General features: G+C 35.6%; 1 protein-coding gene across 4 annotated transcripts in view; it reads left to right on the top strand.

Annotated features, from left to right (window-relative positions):
* Window positions 1–18,328, top strand: part of NPAS3 (neuronal PAS domain protein 3) — a 594,316-nt gene that overhangs the window by 168,770 nt on the left and 407,218 nt on the right. For 3 of the 4 annotated variants that reach the window (XM_066322130.1, XM_066322128.1, XM_066322129.1), the window contains one exon: window positions 9,403–9,647. In XM_066322130.1, coding sequence (XP_066178227.1) covers window positions 9,403–9,647 — 245 coding nt within the window. Of the gene's footprint in view, window positions 1–9,402; window positions 9,648–9,760; window positions 9,812–18,328 lie in introns of all 4 variants that reach the window. The other variant, XM_066322131.1, reaches the window with a different exon arrangement.

Raw genomic sequence — 18,328 nt, 5'->3', positions numbered from 1 at the left:
AGTCTGGAAACAGAGTTACCTGCGCTCGCTCTTTGGTTACCCATAGGAATGCTACAATAAATTTGCATTTTTCGTCTTAACGCTGGCTAAATTGCTTCTTTACATATGTGGTAATATATTCTCCTGTCACATAAGTCTTGCTGTTGTTAATTGGAATTGCTTGTGCTCATTGAGGGAGGAATACTTTTCATCCTGTTTTGAACGAAAAATCTGTAATCTTGAATTTGTTTCCAAACTTCAGTCATGAGGAGAGCAGTGCAGGAAATTGCTGCTGTTCCACCAAATTAGCTTCTCACATATCCTTTTAATTGGAGACCATAACTCAGATTCTAAGTATTTTAGGAAGCTGAACGTTACAAATTGAAATACAGATATTTCCAGTGAGGGCTCAGTTCAAAGGAAGCTTTTATACACAGATGAGTCTGCTAACAAATAGCATGTCATATGATAATGAGACCATGTTTTCTCACGCAGTTTCACATTTCCTAACTGCACTGCTGTGAAATAAGTGGAGTGCTTATCTCCTCTCTCTTAAACTGACAAATCTCTGCCAGGGGATGAGTGTGCCCACTATAGACAGAACATAGGTATTCAAAAAAAAAAAAAGTCTAACCTCTCAATCAGAACGTATTTCTACACATCACTTCCAAATGCAATGTATCAGACGAGTTCAGAACATTCATTTCCGCCAGTATTCCGTTTTTAATGTAAAGACTTCAATTTATGTTTAAGAACAAGCAAACTGTAGTACTTTGACAGGCGTTCACACTTAATTTCTTTGCATTAAACCAACAGCATTCTTTTCCACAAACATCCATTGTTAGGACAATGCTCTCAGACGGAATTTATGAGAAATGGAATTATGTTACCAAGGAGATAGCATTTACTATAATGAAGAGTAGATCCTAGAAAATGGCCCCTTTTACAGCAGCTCAGAACAGAGCCACAAAAGCAATTGATTGGTCTTGGCATTTAGTCTTATATCAGCTGTGTCATCCATAGCTTCAGGAGTGAGAACACTAATCTGAAGTGACATTTCTGTTCTGGCGGGCTTTTCTGCCCTGATGAAAGCAATTACTTCATTCCTAAATGATAATTTGCAGGAGTTTCAACCACTTTAATTGATAATTTTTTGTTCTGAGAAGTTCAATTGTGAAGTGATTAGCTGATTTGGTAAATAGAAATTTAAGGTGTGAAATGTACAAGTTGCTCCAAGGTAAAGTGCTGTTTATTGGGTGCTGCAAAATTGCTTGATAAAACTGAGGTTTCTCTATTATCAGCAGGCTGGCAATTGCTTAGTTCAACATAGGAAGAAAAAAAAAAGAAAAGATCAAAACACTAGTGTTCTAGTTGTAGAATTTGGATTCAAACTAGTGTATCACAGCCTACTTAATGGTTTTTTGTATGAAGGTGTACATTAGTTTTAAAAGAATTGAAGGATGGCAAGTTTGTAATCCTTAAAAAAACTGCCATGTTCCTATTATTATGTTTTAATGACTCACTTTGGAAGTAAATCCTGTTATTTAAACAGTTCAACAAAGGTGATAAAACATTCAGTTTAATGATTAGTTCAAGCATATACAAACCATTTCCTTGAATCGTGTTTACATATTTAAAATAAAAAGATCCTCTTCTGTGAAACCGCAACCCCTAAAATCCAACCTCAAGTCTTACTGATATAATAATAACTTGGCTTAATATAGGTATTATTTTTATAAGTTTTGCAATAATTGCTAAAGCACTTTTGGCAAAATGTATTTTTTTTTCTTTCTACACGGAAAAGAAAGGTTTTAATAGAAATCAGTTCCGTGATATTTCCCTATACGGTGAAAAAAATAATGGTCATTTCATGTGTTAAATGAGAAATATAAAGCAAAAAATGAAGGTCAAACTGATTTAGCACATCAAACAGTCTTTGTCAGCCAAGCTTAATATATCCTGAGTTTGTGGAACAAATGAAATTTTGCTGCTATGTTACACTTTGCTTCCAAACAACCATTACAACTGGTTTTATATATTGTGTGAGCATCAGACCATCAAACAGTGCATCTTTTCTGACGTGTTGCTGCAGTGATGATCTACAGCAGCAATCTGCCATTTATATAAGGGCAAAATGTGCATCTATATTTAGTTGTGAAATTGGCCTATTATACTCTTGATGTTTACAGAGGCTAACATAAATTAATGATGACAGCTATGAGCAGTGCATTAGTTAAGCAGCAGAGCTTTTACCTTGAACTTGAAGGTTCCAGCTTTAACTTCCAGCACATACCATACAGCTTTCTTCGCTCATTCAAGTCTCAAAACATTATTTTTTCTTAGACAGTATCAAAGGGCTTTAATTTGTGGACTAAGCCCTTGATGATAATAGCAGATAATTTACCTTTTTTGCAAATTCTTGCCTCTAAGAATGGTGGTTTTTTTTATTATTATTTTTGGTGGGGCAAAAATGCACTCCCCTGAAAAGTGTTTGGTCATTGAAAGGGTGTGATTTTACTGAACTCGGAGCTTAGTCAGATGTTAGATATCCTTTGTCTGATAAAAAAGAGCAGTTTGAGGAGGCACTCTGCCTCACTTGGTTATGTACTGCTCTTTCACCTGAAAGCCTCTTCATGCAGCTCGTGTCAGAGCAAGTACAGGCACTGTGGTAACTATAGATCCCAGTTAACTATGACCACAGATCTGACAAGTGTGTAGGTGTTCAAAGGTTCCCAAGTTAAGATGATGAAGTCTTTGATGAATTTTTGATGGATGAATTTTTAATACGAGCCGACCTTTCTCCTTTGAGGCTGCATGCTGGATTAATTGATAAATAGTGAGACTGAGCAATGGACAGATCTCCTAAGCAAGCAAGTAGAAAAATCCATAAAAATCTGCCGTCTGGCTTCTCAGATCTACTTAAAAAGAAAGAAGGTAAAATTTAATGTGGCTTTTGATTTTGGAAGTTTTTCCCCTCACAGAAGTAGAGTCCTTTTTTTAGACATTGTAACTGTTATTATTAGTCCTGGAGTTCCTATACTCTCAGTTCGGACACAATGCTTGTGAAAAAAAAAATCTATGAATGGGACAGCAGGAAAATAAAAGGAAAAGCAAAGAAAGGGAGAAAATCTCAAGCCAGAAAGTTGTCTCAAAAGCAAAGAAATCCCCAAAGATAACGAAATGTAGTGTAAAAATTAGAGGTAAACATATTAACAAACTTTCATTATCAATTTTTCAGAACTAATTGAATTAGTCCTAGGAGATTGAGTGAGGATTTTTTCTTCTTTTAATTTACATCTACAGGAGAATAGCTCTCTTGCTTTATCCTTTTATATTTTGGATCTACTATACTGAAAAAAAAAATCCAGTTTCATGCATATTTGTGAACTCTCTAGAGCATAACCTTTAGAAAAACAGAACAACACAAAAAATTGATAATAGCCAGCCTTAGGCTTGTGCTACCACCAATGGTGATGTTTCACTTCCAAAACGGGTCTTTTTAACTGTAATATGTCAAATTATGCAGTGCAGGTTAGTCTCCTTTACTTCCTTCATCTTTCCTACAGTCTAAATAATTTTTTTGGAGTCTGAAAATGTGCACTGCTGTTCAGATTAATATCCACTTGGATTGAACAGTGTTTCTGAGATGCCACTATTAACTTTTGAAAAAACATCAGGAATAAGAAGAGTCACATAGAAGTAAGATCAATAAATATTCCAGATAATTGGGTTACTTAATTGTTGATGCTATTCCATTCATTGAACTTCTAATGAAGTTTAATTGTTCCACAACATCAGTGATACGAAAAAAGATTTTTATATGACAGAACATGGCTTATGGGTGGTCACCTATAGGTAGAGCAGGACAATTATCTTAATGAATTGCCCAGACATTAAGAGTCAGATTTTAAATGCACTTGTTTTAAATGGGCTTAACTGCCCTAATTGTTTTCACTGGTCATCTTGAAGCCCCAGAAAAGATTCTGAAGGATGTGGTTTTGAGGGAAGAGTTCATCAATTATTGCTGTAATAGATATCAGAATGCATAAAAATTTGTGCTGGTCAAATTTTTGTAATCATCCACACATTGCATGATAATGAATGATGTAAACAGGTTATTAATAACAGAGGAAGGGACCTAAAGTTGATTTAAATACAAAAATGTCCAAAGTATGATAATATTACGTCGCATCATATTAGCGTGGAAGAAAATAAGAAAAGAAGAGGCTCTTTCTGTTATTACTCATATAGAATTGTAGAAATTCACAACTATGGACTCAGGAGCAGCAGAAATTTATTGATTTGTGTAATATTGTAACTGTGCTGACTAGCAAGTAAGCCCACTTGTGTTCTTTATATTGGGAAACACTGTACATAAAGTCTCTTCCAGAGGGCTGAAGTGGCTGGATCACTTATCTCCAAATTTTTTTGTAGCCTATTCATTGTGCACTCTAATGTTGCATAGCCTTTCCTTATATCTGACTTCTTTCCTGTGAAATGGTTGTAACATTCATCTGACTTTGTCCTTTAGAGAGTTGGATTCTGTTTATAGGGGACCTTTCGATCCTTGACTTTAAAAGACTAGACTAATAGAAGAATGCACACAGAGAAATATTGCTTCATTCTCTATAAAGCCTGTTATAAACATGATTAGATATTATTTTGATAATAAATCTGGAGTTGCTGCTACTAGTCCTTATTGTTGTAGTGCACAGTAAGAGCTGGGTTAACAAGTATGAAAATGTTTAGTAATATAAGAAAAAGTGGTCTGTTCTGGTATACTTTTGCATTTCTAAAATTTCTACTGAAACCAGGGAGGATTTCAATGCTGTTCTCAAAGATACTGTGCATCCTTTATGAGAGTTTGCATTACTTCTCTGCTTCTGAAGCAGAAAAGTGAATGGAAATGTGCTTGTGAATGGAAATGAGCAATAACTATGATAGCACAACACAGAAAAGCTGTCCATTGGCTCAAGCCACTATATCTTGAGTTTAGCAGTCCATCTGTCCCTCAAACCTTGTTTTATGGCTGTTGCTTCCAATCCAATCTCTATTTGTGACAAGTCCAATGAAGGTACCATAAATCCCAGCAGTGCTGTTACGTGGGGCTGAGCAGAAGGAGACTGATATTCTGAGAAGCTCTGCTTGGGGGGGTCTCACCTGCATCCAGTTTAAGGGAACAATGTAGGTGAAATGTAAATGTGAGCTGCCTTCCTAAAACTGGGCAAGTCTGCGAAGCACCTCTTTCCAAGCTGTATTTTGAAATTGCGAGCAAAAAATTATTTGTAACTGCAACCATCCCCTTGTTTTGATTCAAAATGCAAATTCACATAATTAAATTATTTCACTGATTTTTCTTGCCCAAAGTGAGACACAGAAGTGAGGTATTGTTATAACCCTGAGATTAGCTCAGTTGGTTAGAGCATGGTGTTAACACCGACATCACAGACTCAATCCCCAGCTCAGCCATTAATTTAAATGTTGGACTCGATGATCCTTGTGGGTCATCTCCAGCTCAGAATATTCTGTGATTCTATGAACATATGCTAAAAATCCCTTGTCTAAGTCAGTGTATCTGTTGGTATGCTGGAACATTTTTTGATTGCCATTAAATGCTGCAAAAATTAGGATCTGTGATTGTCACAACTTTAAAGTGATGGATGTCAATTGGTCAGACATGTGAAGTTGTGGGCGTGCACACAGATATGGATGCATGTATATGCTTATGAATGTTAAGTGTATAAAATGATGTGGAATAAAATATGGAGCAGGTTAAGCTTGGAATGACCACAAGCACAATGAAATCACAAGTGAGTTATGAGTACCAATAAAACTTTTATGCAACACCATATTATCACGTCTTCTGCATCTGCTGTGTCTTCAATAGAAAATCTACTTTAGAAATGTCATGTATACCATTTTAGAATTATATGGTAGTATTTATTGTACCCTTTCATCTGTAAAAGCCAGACCCCCTTTATATCAGTGCATCTGGAAAGGCCCTAAAAGGAAAAATAAAATATATTTTAGAAACCATATCTAAAATAGCATTAGTCTTCAAGCCGTTAAATATCCCATTTATATAGTACTGCTTCTCAGAATTATCAGGAGCTAGCAGCTGGAAACCTCTTAGTCTTCTTTAGTGGACTCTGTATATGGAAATTGTGTGAGAAATGTCTTCTTAAGGGAAAGCATGAAGTTTCACCATTGTATGACAACATCATCCTTTGACATTGTTGATGTGAATTGTGATGCACCCTGAACCAATTGTCTTAGCTTCTACCCCTTCTCCACAGGAGGCTGAGAGGGAGCAATATTTCTATCCCCTGGGTATATTTCCCACTGTAACTCTTTTGTTGGGACCATGGATATTATATGTAGATTTGCTTGACTGTTGAGGGATCTTCCCTGTCATTTGAGAACTCTTCAACTTGCTTTTTTGGTGCTTTTTTTGACTGCTTTTGAAGGCCCCTTACGGTGTAGCTTATAAACTATAGTGCATAGTTTCCCATACTTTAATTTTTCTTATTAGCAGAAGAGCCTGTGTGTTTCTGAGGTTTTACAGAGTTTTTTTTCTGATACTCAATAAATTCATTTATGTTCCAAGAATCACCTCTAGTTCTGAGTGTCATGTTACAGGATGAATTGTCGTGTGGACCAAGATGAATTTTGGTCTAGTGTCAGCATCACTGCTTTCTGTGGGAGCTTCAACTTTTCTAGCATCCTTTTTGGGGTTATTAGTGCCAGTACTTTGCTTCATGAAGAGCATCTGACAATGAAGCTCATGTTGTCTATCAGAATCACAGGTGCCAGAGAGGATTGACAGCCAGGTTTAGGTCGTATCTAATGAATTCCTGCATCCTGATGAGGAAATCACTGCTCCCAAATTCAGGACCCATTTTATCAGCATAACTGCAGTGTCCAGCAGTGTATTTCTGTGGTGGAATTACACAGAGTAGAAATTAAGTCTTGGGTGCACCTATCAGCAGACACTCTTCAATTTGGCTTAATGGCACTGAGAAGAGTGCTCCAAGTCACAAATTCCTTGACTTGATTCACCCCATGAAACTTCCACAAATGGCAGTATAACAAAGGGCTGGGAGAAAAAGTGAGATTTTCTCAATACTGTTTCTCAGGAGTTTCTTTTGTTTATCATGTCAACTCCCCATCCCTTCTACTTTTTTTGTTGTTTCAGTTTGAATAACCATGGGCAGCTTTGTAATAATTCTGTTTGCTGACATGAGTAGTCTCACTTTTCAGCTTAAATGACTTCCACTGCAAACTGGTACTGATCCAGTAACCTTTTATTCAAGTTTACATTCCAGTATAATATTCAGTTTCAGGAATCTCCTGAAGCCTCTACAGGACTTGTAAACAGTGGATTTAGACTTTGGTGTTTCTAAGGAATATTTCGTCACTATTCAATTTCTAACATTTTTCTGTTTCAGAAGTTGCTGAGATCTGTAAATTTTCTGATTTGTTTTTCTAGGGATCTTTAAAAATCTCCCATCTTACGTAGGGGTATAATTAAGTGCTTTGCAATGAAGGTGAGAACCTTTTGGTGTGTACTTTCAGAACAGATCTATAAATCTCAGTTCTTCTGCTCACTTGATTTGGGGACTTGAATTCTCAGGCTTGGCTTCTGGGGAAAAAAGGTAGAAAAAGCCATGTCTTGTGCCATGAAATTAAGCTTTCACTCGGAAGCAATTGTGCAGAGGCATTTGCCTGCCTTTTTGTTATGTTGCTGTTGTATATATTTAACTTGTAGAGGGCATACTACATCTTTGGAATTAATTGGACAGTTCATTCCTCACAGAGTTGTAGCTCCCATATGTCTGTGTATACATCAAATATTTGTCTGTTATGTTTAATGCACCTTTTGAGGGATTTTCCACATCCATGGTGATAGACATCTAAAATCTGAAATTCGAGAGAGATACATCTACAATAAGGATTGTGAAATCTCATTTTTCGGGTACTTTTTTCCCTAGAATATAATTTACAAATCAAGGTGCTAGTATTCCATATAGAGTTTATAAAACCAAGTATGTACTCATTGTTCAGTAAGATTCTGTATCTTTACCCATGGGTAAGGATGTGCTGTTTCCTCCCATAGTGTTATCTCACCATTCCTATTTCTTAGCCAGACTGTCTTTTTTAAATATAATTGCTCTTGGTAGAGAATTGTGTGGGGAATGTCACATGTTCACCATACTAAGGGAACTGTCATGGAGGGATTTAATTTGTATGTTGAGGGCCCAGCTGATACGTCTTTCCAAGTCTGAAGTGGCAGAGATGGCTAGAAAAATGTGGGTGGTTACAAATATTAAAACAAGAGAAACTCTGCAGTTTATTCCCAAATTAGAAAAGCAGGTAAATAGAACTCTTAGCTTCATGGTGTTTTATCTGCATCCCTCAATTCTACTGATTTACTTCATATGTCAGAGTGCCTTTGTAGATCTCATCGTTATGACTTTTTGTTGTTCCATTATACACTGGTTGTATTCTAGCTCTGTGGTAAACCAACTACTAACTAATGGAATTTTAGCTTCAAATCATCAAATTAGTAGGTAAGCAAATGAAGCAAAGGGAAGATAAGGCCCTTAATGAGGTACAAGAAGAGTTTCCACTCACCTTGCACAGTGGTGGACAGACACCATCCCCAGCATCAGCACCAACCTGTATCCATCAAGGCAGGTGTATGGTGAAGCTTACAGAGCCCTCAGTTGAACACTTTGCTCTGTGTAAAAAAAAGAATAAAAAGCCCCTAGGTGTCATCTCACTGTCATCTCACTGCATTCAGGATTTTTTACACCAATTAAACAAATAGCACAGGAGTAAAATCAGAGTTGTCTTTGTGTGTTCTGTGTTGGTGGGAGAAAATGATACATTGATGCAACAGGACTAAATAAATGTCTTTGCATTTCCAACAGCTCAGTGTAAAGCAGAAGGTCCTTTCTGATCAAAATGTTGTCAGTCTACCATGTGTGTGAGGGGGTAAACATGAATCATCTGCTTTTAACCTTCTCCCAAGAGTCAGAATTTGACAAAAACTAAAGACAAAATTGGCTTACAGTGAGTCGGGAGAAGCAATGGCACCTAGACAGATAAACCCCATATGTATACAGTATTCTTGGGATATTTTTCTTGAGACTGACAGCAGACAAAGGAAAGGCAGGCTAAAGTGGGTTAAGTAGTAACATAATATGTTGGCTACCCCTGAAACTCAAATATTATTGTTGGTTTTAATCATTCAAGTGTGGAGTACCATTTTATATATCCTGAAGTTCTGTAGATCTATATGCAACAGCCTTTTGAAAATGTGGCAATTTGAAGAGAAGACCAGCAGTGAAAAAGTAAACTGGTTAGACGTGACAGAACACTAATATTGATGAATGTCCTCCTTTCTTTATTTTCTTTCAGTTTACAAGCTTTGAGGAAGGAAAAGTCCAGAGATGCAGCTCGCTCTCGCCGGGGAAAGGAGAATTTTGAATTCTATGAGTTGGCAAAGTTGTTGCCGCTGCCTGCAGCCATTACCAGCCAGCTTGACAAGGCATCCATCATCCGACTTACAATTAGTTACCTGAAAATGAGGGACTTTGCTAATCAAGGTGATCCTCCGTGGAACTTGAGGATGGAAGGACCTCCGCCTAATACATCAGTAAAAGGTATGGAGTAATTATTGTTGTGTGCTATAGAATATGGCAGCCTTTAGTAACCTCTCAATTGAAATTTTTACCTTCATCCTTTCTTCTTTCCCTGCATATCAAATCCTTTAAAGGGATTCAAATGTGGAAATCTGAGGTCTGCATGAGAAAGACACCATGTGAAGGTGAAATAAACCTCTTATTTTAATTATTTTTTGATTTAACAACGAACCTGTGATGTAACTATTACAGCTGTAAGTCTTCTGGGTGATGAAGACTAAATTGTTTCAGGTTGTTTACCTTTTATTGTGTTGCTTTGTTTTTGTATTTTATATAAGTATATGTTTGAGAGGAAAATGGCATCATTCCTTGATTTGAGACCTCTTAATTTTCTGGCTATACCTTAAAGGTAGAATCACATTCTTCTGACGTTTGAAAGCATCACATCCAAATATTTAAATTTTCAAGTGAGAGACTAGGATATTATTTATTCTCTTGTAATGTCTGTAGAAGTTATTTTGACTTCTGAGCCAGTAGGCATTTATCAACAAAATAGACTGTTTTCAGTATTAAATGCTCTCTTTTAATACTCAAACAAGAAGCTGGGGAGAAAAAGTAATGTTTTAGTTGTGAATCGCCACAAATTAGAGGCTGTGTTCATGTTGCTCCTAGCTGGTCTTTCCAATGACCTGTGTAAAGTGGACTTTTTTTTTTGCAATCTATTATTTTTTCAAATAATTTTACACATCTGGATGAGTGTGATCTCTGTCTGATCAGTATTTTAAATTAGGGAGTAAGTTGCAGTAGCAGAAATCAGAGTTACCAAATTTCTGGTTGTCCTTTGACAGGAGAGAATACTACTTTATTTTAACTACTGCTCTCACGTACTGCTTTATTTTATACTACTGCTTTACTTTAAAATACTGCTTTATTTTAACTACTTTCCTTCTCATTTTGAAGGAAACATATTTTTGGAAGAGGCATTTTAGATTTGAGCACATCAGGTTTTTTCCCACAAATTATGAATTATAAACTCTTAATGTACACTAAAATAGATAGAATGCATATGGCATAAGGCAAACAAAGAAGCCACTTTTGAAGGTAGAGGGAGGAGGTAGAAATAGAATCGAATTTATCAGCCCACAGCTCTCCATGAAGGGTATCTTGTACTGATGGTGCAAAGGGCTTTTTACCTGCTTTTCCATTTAAAGGAAGTGATATTATTTAAGAAAAGTAAAAATTTTCAATGGATGGAGAGAGGCATGGAGAGGAAAACCAATGCAGTTTCAAACTGAGGATTTAGTAGCTGGACATAGTTCCATCATTTCATGTATTTAATTTATTTCATCTGCCACATCATATATAATTCTCATGGAGGAAAAAAGAGGCAATAATTACATCATCCAGGGCATGAGTGTAACATGGTTCATTAGGCTTCTGATATAATATGCAAATGTTCCCCATTTTTTACAGGATGAGAGTTTATTCTCAGGCAATTAAACAGTATTTCAAGGTAAATGTAAAGTGGACTCTGCTGTACGATCTATGATCTTGTCTTCTACAAGCCCTCCTTTGTTACTGAAAGCCTGAGCTCTACTGATTTCAGAGTATCTGGGATCTATTTTTCATTATCCTCTTCTGGAATATGTACCAGAATACTTAATCTCATTTTTTTGTGCAAAGATTCTAATGAAGAAAAGAATTTTAAGGAAGAACAAAAATCTTATTCTTAGAGGACAGCATCAGTAGTCTGATCTAGATTAATGTTTCTCCCTAAAAAAGAGCTGGGTAAGCATTTAATGTCTGTTCACCCTATCTGATGTAATAACCCTGCCCCTCCAGCCATTTAGTGCTATGGTTCTCATTCCTTTAGGTGCAAGGAGTGTGGGGGCTCAGGAAAGGATTTTGACTTTTTTTCCTCCCCTTTGGCTGCTTAGCTTAATACCAAGTAGGATTGTATTATTTATGTTTCAGTATATTGAAACAATGCTTGATGAAAGACTTTTCCTTGTGCAAGAATTCCCCATAAGCAGATTTAACTGCATAATACAGGTATATTTTATGACTTCATCAGTTCTCCTTACACAGAAACCTGTTAACGCATTCTGATCAAACATTCATGAAATTACATCAAAAGAAATTCAGTTTCATTAATTAAGGTTGCCTTTTTGCTGCCCTTGAAGAAGTTCATGTGTATAAACGAGCTCACATAAATAGCTTGCAGGTTCATGTGAAGTATGGCTGATAAACCTACAATAAAACACTAGACATTATGCCTTGTATGTGCACAAGCAATCTTCTGAATAGACTTAAAGGGATTTGGGAAATTATTTGAGAGGTACTTACATCTTGTAAGTACAACTGCAATTTTTTTTTCTTCCCCCAGATGTGTTGGTCTTCTTGTGTTATTCATTAATTTTAAAAGCTTGGTTTTAAGTTTGTCCCCTAGAACTGCACAGCAATTTAAGAGTTTTAATTTAGTATTTCAGGAAGGTCCTTTCCTGTGCCCTGCATTTATCACAGCTTTTCTTAGAAGTCTGTAAAGGCTGATGAGTTTGTTTTCTTATGCCTATTGTGTAGTGATCACTACAAGTTGAGCTTGCAAATGAGCACTCAGATAACTCCATATAATATTTTCAGAGTCAATTACTTCATGGAAATATCTTGAGCAATTGGAAAGTAACAGATAGTTTTCTCCATTATTTTAGAAATATCTGTATTGTTATAATACAGATCAAATCTGCAATGAACATTATGCATTATTCAAGAAATGACCAGGCATTCTCCGCAGCGTTTCAGCTAAATAACTGATGATTGTAACCTTTAAAGAAATTTCATTGTGGTGACTATTGGTAAATCATTTCTTCATTCACAGTAATCTTTATTTAGAGGTGATCTAAAAACCATTATATCTTTTATTAATCTTAAAAGCAATAGCCAATGATTTGACATTTGCTAAAAAATGGAAAAAAATTTCCATCCTCTAATACAGCAGACTTCAGTCATTTTTCTTTTGGTACATTGTCTAAGGCTTTCTGTGGGCAGGAAATCTCAGTCCTTACAAACAAATACACACACAACTTATAGTAGACGATTTTAAAGACAGTTCTTATAGACCAGGGTATGATTCTATATGGAGGAAAATAATTGACATGTTGCTTATAGTCAGTAGGAATAAAGTTTTTGATAAAGTCTTTGATAGTGCATACAATGTGTTATCAACAACACTACTATTCTCTGTTTCCATCTCTCCAAAAGTTTTTCTTCGAGTTCTGGGGGTACCTTCTGAGCACAAGAGTAAATGAGCTGCTTATCATTTTTTTTAACTAAAATGTGAGGGTTTTTTAACTAAAATGTGAGCTTTTAAAAAGCTTTCTGGAAATAGAAATATTTTCATAGGATATGCTCTGTGTTCAGCAGGGAAGTGGTGCTTTATGTGACACGGAACTTGAAATCCTCTTGTGCATTCTGATACTAGCCCCTGTAGTCCTGTTCAGACACCAAACTCTTGTGGGCACCTTTGTATTTTGGAATATTGTCTTCAAACTGTTGACTTTAAATTTTGTCGTTCTTTTAGCTCAAACTGTTTCTTAACGCACTCAAAATCATGTAAATTTTCATGATCTTTTCCACTAGATTGTGGGTCTTTTTGCCAAGCCACTTTTTTTCTTGGTGGTGAGATGTTGGTTGGTTGGTTGGGTTTTTCAGGTTTTGTTTTGTTTTGGTTTTGGTGGCGTCTTTTTGGGGTTTTTTAGGTTCTTTTGTTGTCTTTTTTTTGTTTTTTGTTGAGAAAAGGAAAAGAGGAAGGGAGAGGAGGGCTGTGAGTCACGGTGATGTTCTTCAGTATGTTGAATGCATTTGGTTGATGTAAAGTCATGCTGTGTATCTTGATTTTGGCCAATCTTTGGGACATTGGTTCTGCCTCAGGACCTCTGCCACTATAAAAAGAAGGCTCATGACCCTTTGCCTTGAATAGAGTTGCCAGCTTTTAAAAATTCTCTTTCTTTTGAAACAGAAATTAAATCCAGTACTCTGTGCCTAATTTTGCAAATCCTTGCCTGGTAATTTGGCAAGATGACATTGAAATAGTTATCATATTTAAAATTTTTTTTCATTGAAGTGAGGTGTTAATTTCTGTCTTTTGAGATACAAGTGTTTTTGCAAGGCCACGAGTCTTTATTTCCTGTTGAATGATGTGACATGTCAAAACTAGAATATGTAAGATAACTTTGGGTATGTCAAACTAAAAATGGATTTATAATTTTTTTTTCTAAGCCAAAACTTTACATTTTATGCCATGTAAGTAAAAAAAAAACCTCTTACTTCTGCTAGAAGAAAAGAGATGCATGAGAGATTGTAGCTGAGGAATGAAATAGGACTTTACTAAATAGTACTGACTGACTGTTGGTTGTGTAAAAATATCACTTTTAGTGTAGCCATCTCTACTTTTAGTGTCTCATGTTCTGCAGTTAGGTAGTTTTACACATTTTTATCCTGGAATTAATAAATATCAGTAGGAGGAGAGATCAGATTCTCTCAGAAGTATTTGTGGTGTAGTGAAATACTTCTTGTCCAAATTGTTCCTGTTCAATGTAAGTAAATGCCACTCAGAAAAGTTCCTTACTATAAAGCACTCAATGTTCCTTCGAGTCTGCCCTGGTAGAGAGATCTAAAAAAATTGATAAAGAAGAAATTTGCACTTTAAAACTAAATTGCACATTTTCCCTTCAAACTATAATGTTTTTCAAAGGTTCCATTCTCAAAATAAACAAAATATGTAAGTCTAGGCTGAAAATGAACTTGATCTCATATTATACTCTGGGGCTTGGGGTTGAGGAAATAAGTCCAGCACTTTGAGTTCTCTGGGAAAGAAAACAAGCAATAATGAAAATTGCAAAGTATGGTAATTGTTATCCCAAATGTCAAGTGGAATTACTTTCATTAATTTAAAAATCTTTTTCTGATAATTTTTGTGCTAGATATGTATGCATTTATAAGAGATAAATAAGTTGTACTCTTCTGCATGACCTTATTGTGGAAACACTTTAAATAACATTACCTGCTGTTAGCCTTTTATATTTCAAAAGGAGTGTTGTCTTCTGAGCAGAAAGGGCAAGACACCCTAAAATCCTCAAACCTTCCAGTAGGACCAGGCTTCTGTTCTACACAATTCTGTCTCAGGGAAATCATCTATCAGGGCAAAGAAAGAATTGCTTTCTTCCTTAGTGGTTTTTTGGCCTAAGTTGCTGTTTTTCAAAGTTTGATGTGAAAAAGCCAATCAGTGAAAACGGGATAATGCAGATAAATTGATGGTATTCCTTGATATGAAAAGGGTCTCCTTATCCAAATCCTTTGTGCAGAATTTCTGCTCTTGCCCTGTGATTTATTTCTCCCTACCTTGTAGGCATTGTTCTTATGAGAACCTGCTCCCTGTTTATATGTAGGCCACTGTCGTGCTCTGACTGTGTATCAGGACCAACCCCTGATTTTAAACATAAGGTGTATCCATTGTAAACCTGTTTATGTGGCAGTGCAGCCAGAGGAAGAGGTGCCTTAGCCTTCAACCTAGTACATGAGTTAAAGATGATGACTTTTCTTTTGAATGTAACAGGAACCAAGCGCTGAAAAAATTCGGGAGGTAAAATTTCAGTGGTAAAATGAAATGTTCTCTGTAAATGTTCTCCGTGAGAATTATTGACGGTTTTCTGGTGTGATAGATGTGGGACCCAAAATGAGGTAACCCTGAATCTCAGCTGATTGACTTCAGATTTGGCAAATGGAGGAGGCTGTCAACCAATGTATTTGGTGCATTTGAGGGACTAATTGCCTAGTGGGGAAACTTATTGGTGAGACTGATTGTGAGGAAAAGTTTTGATGGAAAAAAAAGGAGAATAAAAGCTAGAACTAGAACCCCTAAGGCTAGAACTCCTAAAGAAAAAAAAAAAATAAAGTTATAATTTCCTATGCACCTGAAAACTCTAATACTGAGTCCTTTTCTGGAATAACAGAAAATAATTAACTTGAAAAATATCTATTTGTAGGTATAGAAAACATAGGGAATTAAAGGGAAATATATAGCAAGATAAAGTGGAATGTCTAAGGTGCAGAATGTTGGCAAAGACAAGTGGAGACATTAGGAAAAAAATCTAACGTGACTAAAAAAAAATCAAGAAAAAACAGATTTATGTGTATTAGAAATGTTAAATAATTGTGGCAACAGTATGAGCTCTTTAGCAGTAAGGTATAATACAATTTCTAAATATGCAGAAAAGGCAGAAGAGCTTGATAAGGTTTATTTAAGTGCTTGCTTGTACAGAATCAATTCTACAAGTCTTTCTAGTCCAGATTACTCATAATTTTCAGGATAATCCATATTTTGCAAGTGCTGGTGGTGTGAATTTCGTAGTAGTGAGCTGTTTTAGCCTCAAAGCATTATAGGCAGAACACTGGGAAATTTCCTGCAATAAAGGCATAAAAATAAGATTGTTATATTTCTTCAACAAACATGGGTAAATGGAAAGTAATTGTTACCAAACAAACCTAGTTTAAGTGTCTGAAACTGAAATTCCAGTTAAATAAGATATGCATTGTATACTGAAGTATTTGTAGGGCATTTGGTGTCCTAGTTCCTAACAATTAAGGTTTTAAAATACTGTAAGAACATTATATTGGCACAATCGAGTTAAACTCATTAACTGTAAAATTAATTGATCTTGGGAAGCAGATTGAAGTGAAAGTTCCTATTAAGGAATTTCTGGTTTTTTACAAAATCTGCTCTGGGTATGATCATCAAGAAACTGGGAATAAACGTGGCTTGAATGCTGATTTAAAAATTTCAGATTACAATGATGTTTGAATCATAGGCAACAATCTATGCAGCTTAGTAAATCAAATCTAAAATTTATTTGTTTCAGTATAAGAATGTTGGTTTTGTTGATGTTGTTGTGGTTATTATTACTATTACTAGGATTACTACTATTGCTGCTATTATTATTTTAATGTTGTCATTGCTGTCCTAAATGGTAGGCTACTGAAGTTAAAAGACTTTGAAAGGATTTGGATTTTTGTGAAGCAGAAACAATAGGAAAAGCATTCTGAGTTCAGGGGGGTTTTTTGTGGGTTTTTTTTTGTTTTGTTTTGTTTTTTGTTTTGTTTTGTTTTGTTTTGTTTTGTTTTTTGGGGGTTTTTTTGTGGTGTTTTTTTTTTTTTCCCATGAGGAAAGGCATAAAAAGAACCTACCTGATCCTTACACTTCTGCTAGCAGAAATGAGTGAATGATTTACTTTCTTATGGCGCCTTATTCATATCATAAAAAGTTCCATCCATCACTTCTGTGGAGACACAAAACATTTACTGCTGATAACAAATTAATACTTTTTCTAAAATGTTGTCAATCAGATGTCAGTCCCTAGAAGAGTTGTTTATTGCTAGAACTCCACCTTGAAACTTAGCAATTAAATAGGAAAAGAACCAAACAGTAAGTTCTTTAAGAGTAAGGAAATAGAAATAGAAAAGGTGACTTTAGTGTCTTTACTCTCACTCACACCAACTACTGTATTTCCATTCTATTACACTGAAATTCATCTTCTTTCTTTTCTTGTGTAGGTCCGGTGATTTGGTCAATATTACATGTTTATTATGTTCTTTTAATATAGTTTATTATTCTTAATCACGTGAGGGTTTTTTTGTGGGTTTTTTTTTTGTTTTGTTTTGTTTTGTTTTGTTTTTTTTGGTTTTGGTTTTGTGTTTGGTTTTGTTGGTTTTTTTTTTTTTTTTGAGTCCAGAGCTGAAACCTCAAATATGCAAAAATGTCCAGGGCTGACTGTCTCCTTTTTGTCATTCTGCATTTTTCTCTGCATGTGTGCACCCTTATTGCAGCCTTTGTAATAAAAACAAGCTGGTGAGGGATATTAACATTTAAAACAAACTCCAAAATTTTTAACTTTTCGCTTTATTCTTTCTTCCCCCAATGTGCATGTCTTTGTACAGTACAGTCCTTAGTATGTCAGTAAAGATTCACTTCTAAGTTGAGAACATCCTTTCCTCATTCCTGCTGTAAGGTGGTGGGTGTTGTCATTACAATTAATGGTTGATAATGATGGTGTTGGCTGAGTTGGTTTTGGCAAAAGCATGGGCTTCAGACTTTCAGAGGTCAATATCTCAGGAGGAGTATTGATGGCTGCTTTGGCTCCAACCTGATTAGTGATACTAAAATAAACCAGGGAAAACTTTCAAATTAAAACCAAATTAATTTATTTTCACTATAAGGATATGTTAATTAATGATATTGATTTTCATCCAGTTGAAATTTCTGTGTAAAAGTCAGTGCCGCAACAGTCCTCTTTTCCAAAACTCTCAATAAAATCCTTCCATATGATTTTTACATTCATGTTTTATGTTGCATGGGTTAGCTCCAGGTGGTCTTATTTTAGAAGCAGGACTATCTTAAATTCTATGTGCAGTCTACATAACTTTTTGAAATAACTCATATGAGGGGTTACCCAATTACACATGTGCAATGAATCCAGTGTGCCAAAAGGGCTTATTTTGCTTTTGCTTGTAGTAATCTGGAACAGTAATCTCTGCTGTAGTTTTTGATATGTAAAATGTAAAAAAGGCTGTTGCTATCTGCAGGTTGCAATGTCTGGTGGAGCATCTCCTTGTCTTTTTATTCATTCTTTTCTGAATAGGAGGGAAGTGTC

This window comes from Sylvia atricapilla, chromosome 6 (assembly GCF_009819655.1).
Source record: "Sylvia atricapilla isolate bSylAtr1 chromosome 6, bSylAtr1.pri, whole genome shotgun sequence".
In the NCBI taxonomy this organism is placed as follows: Eukaryota; Metazoa; Chordata; class Aves; order Passeriformes; family Sylviidae; genus Sylvia; species Sylvia atricapilla.
The sequence above is the reverse complement of the archived record's forward strand: the minus strand, read 5'-3'. Positions and strand labels throughout refer to the sequence as shown.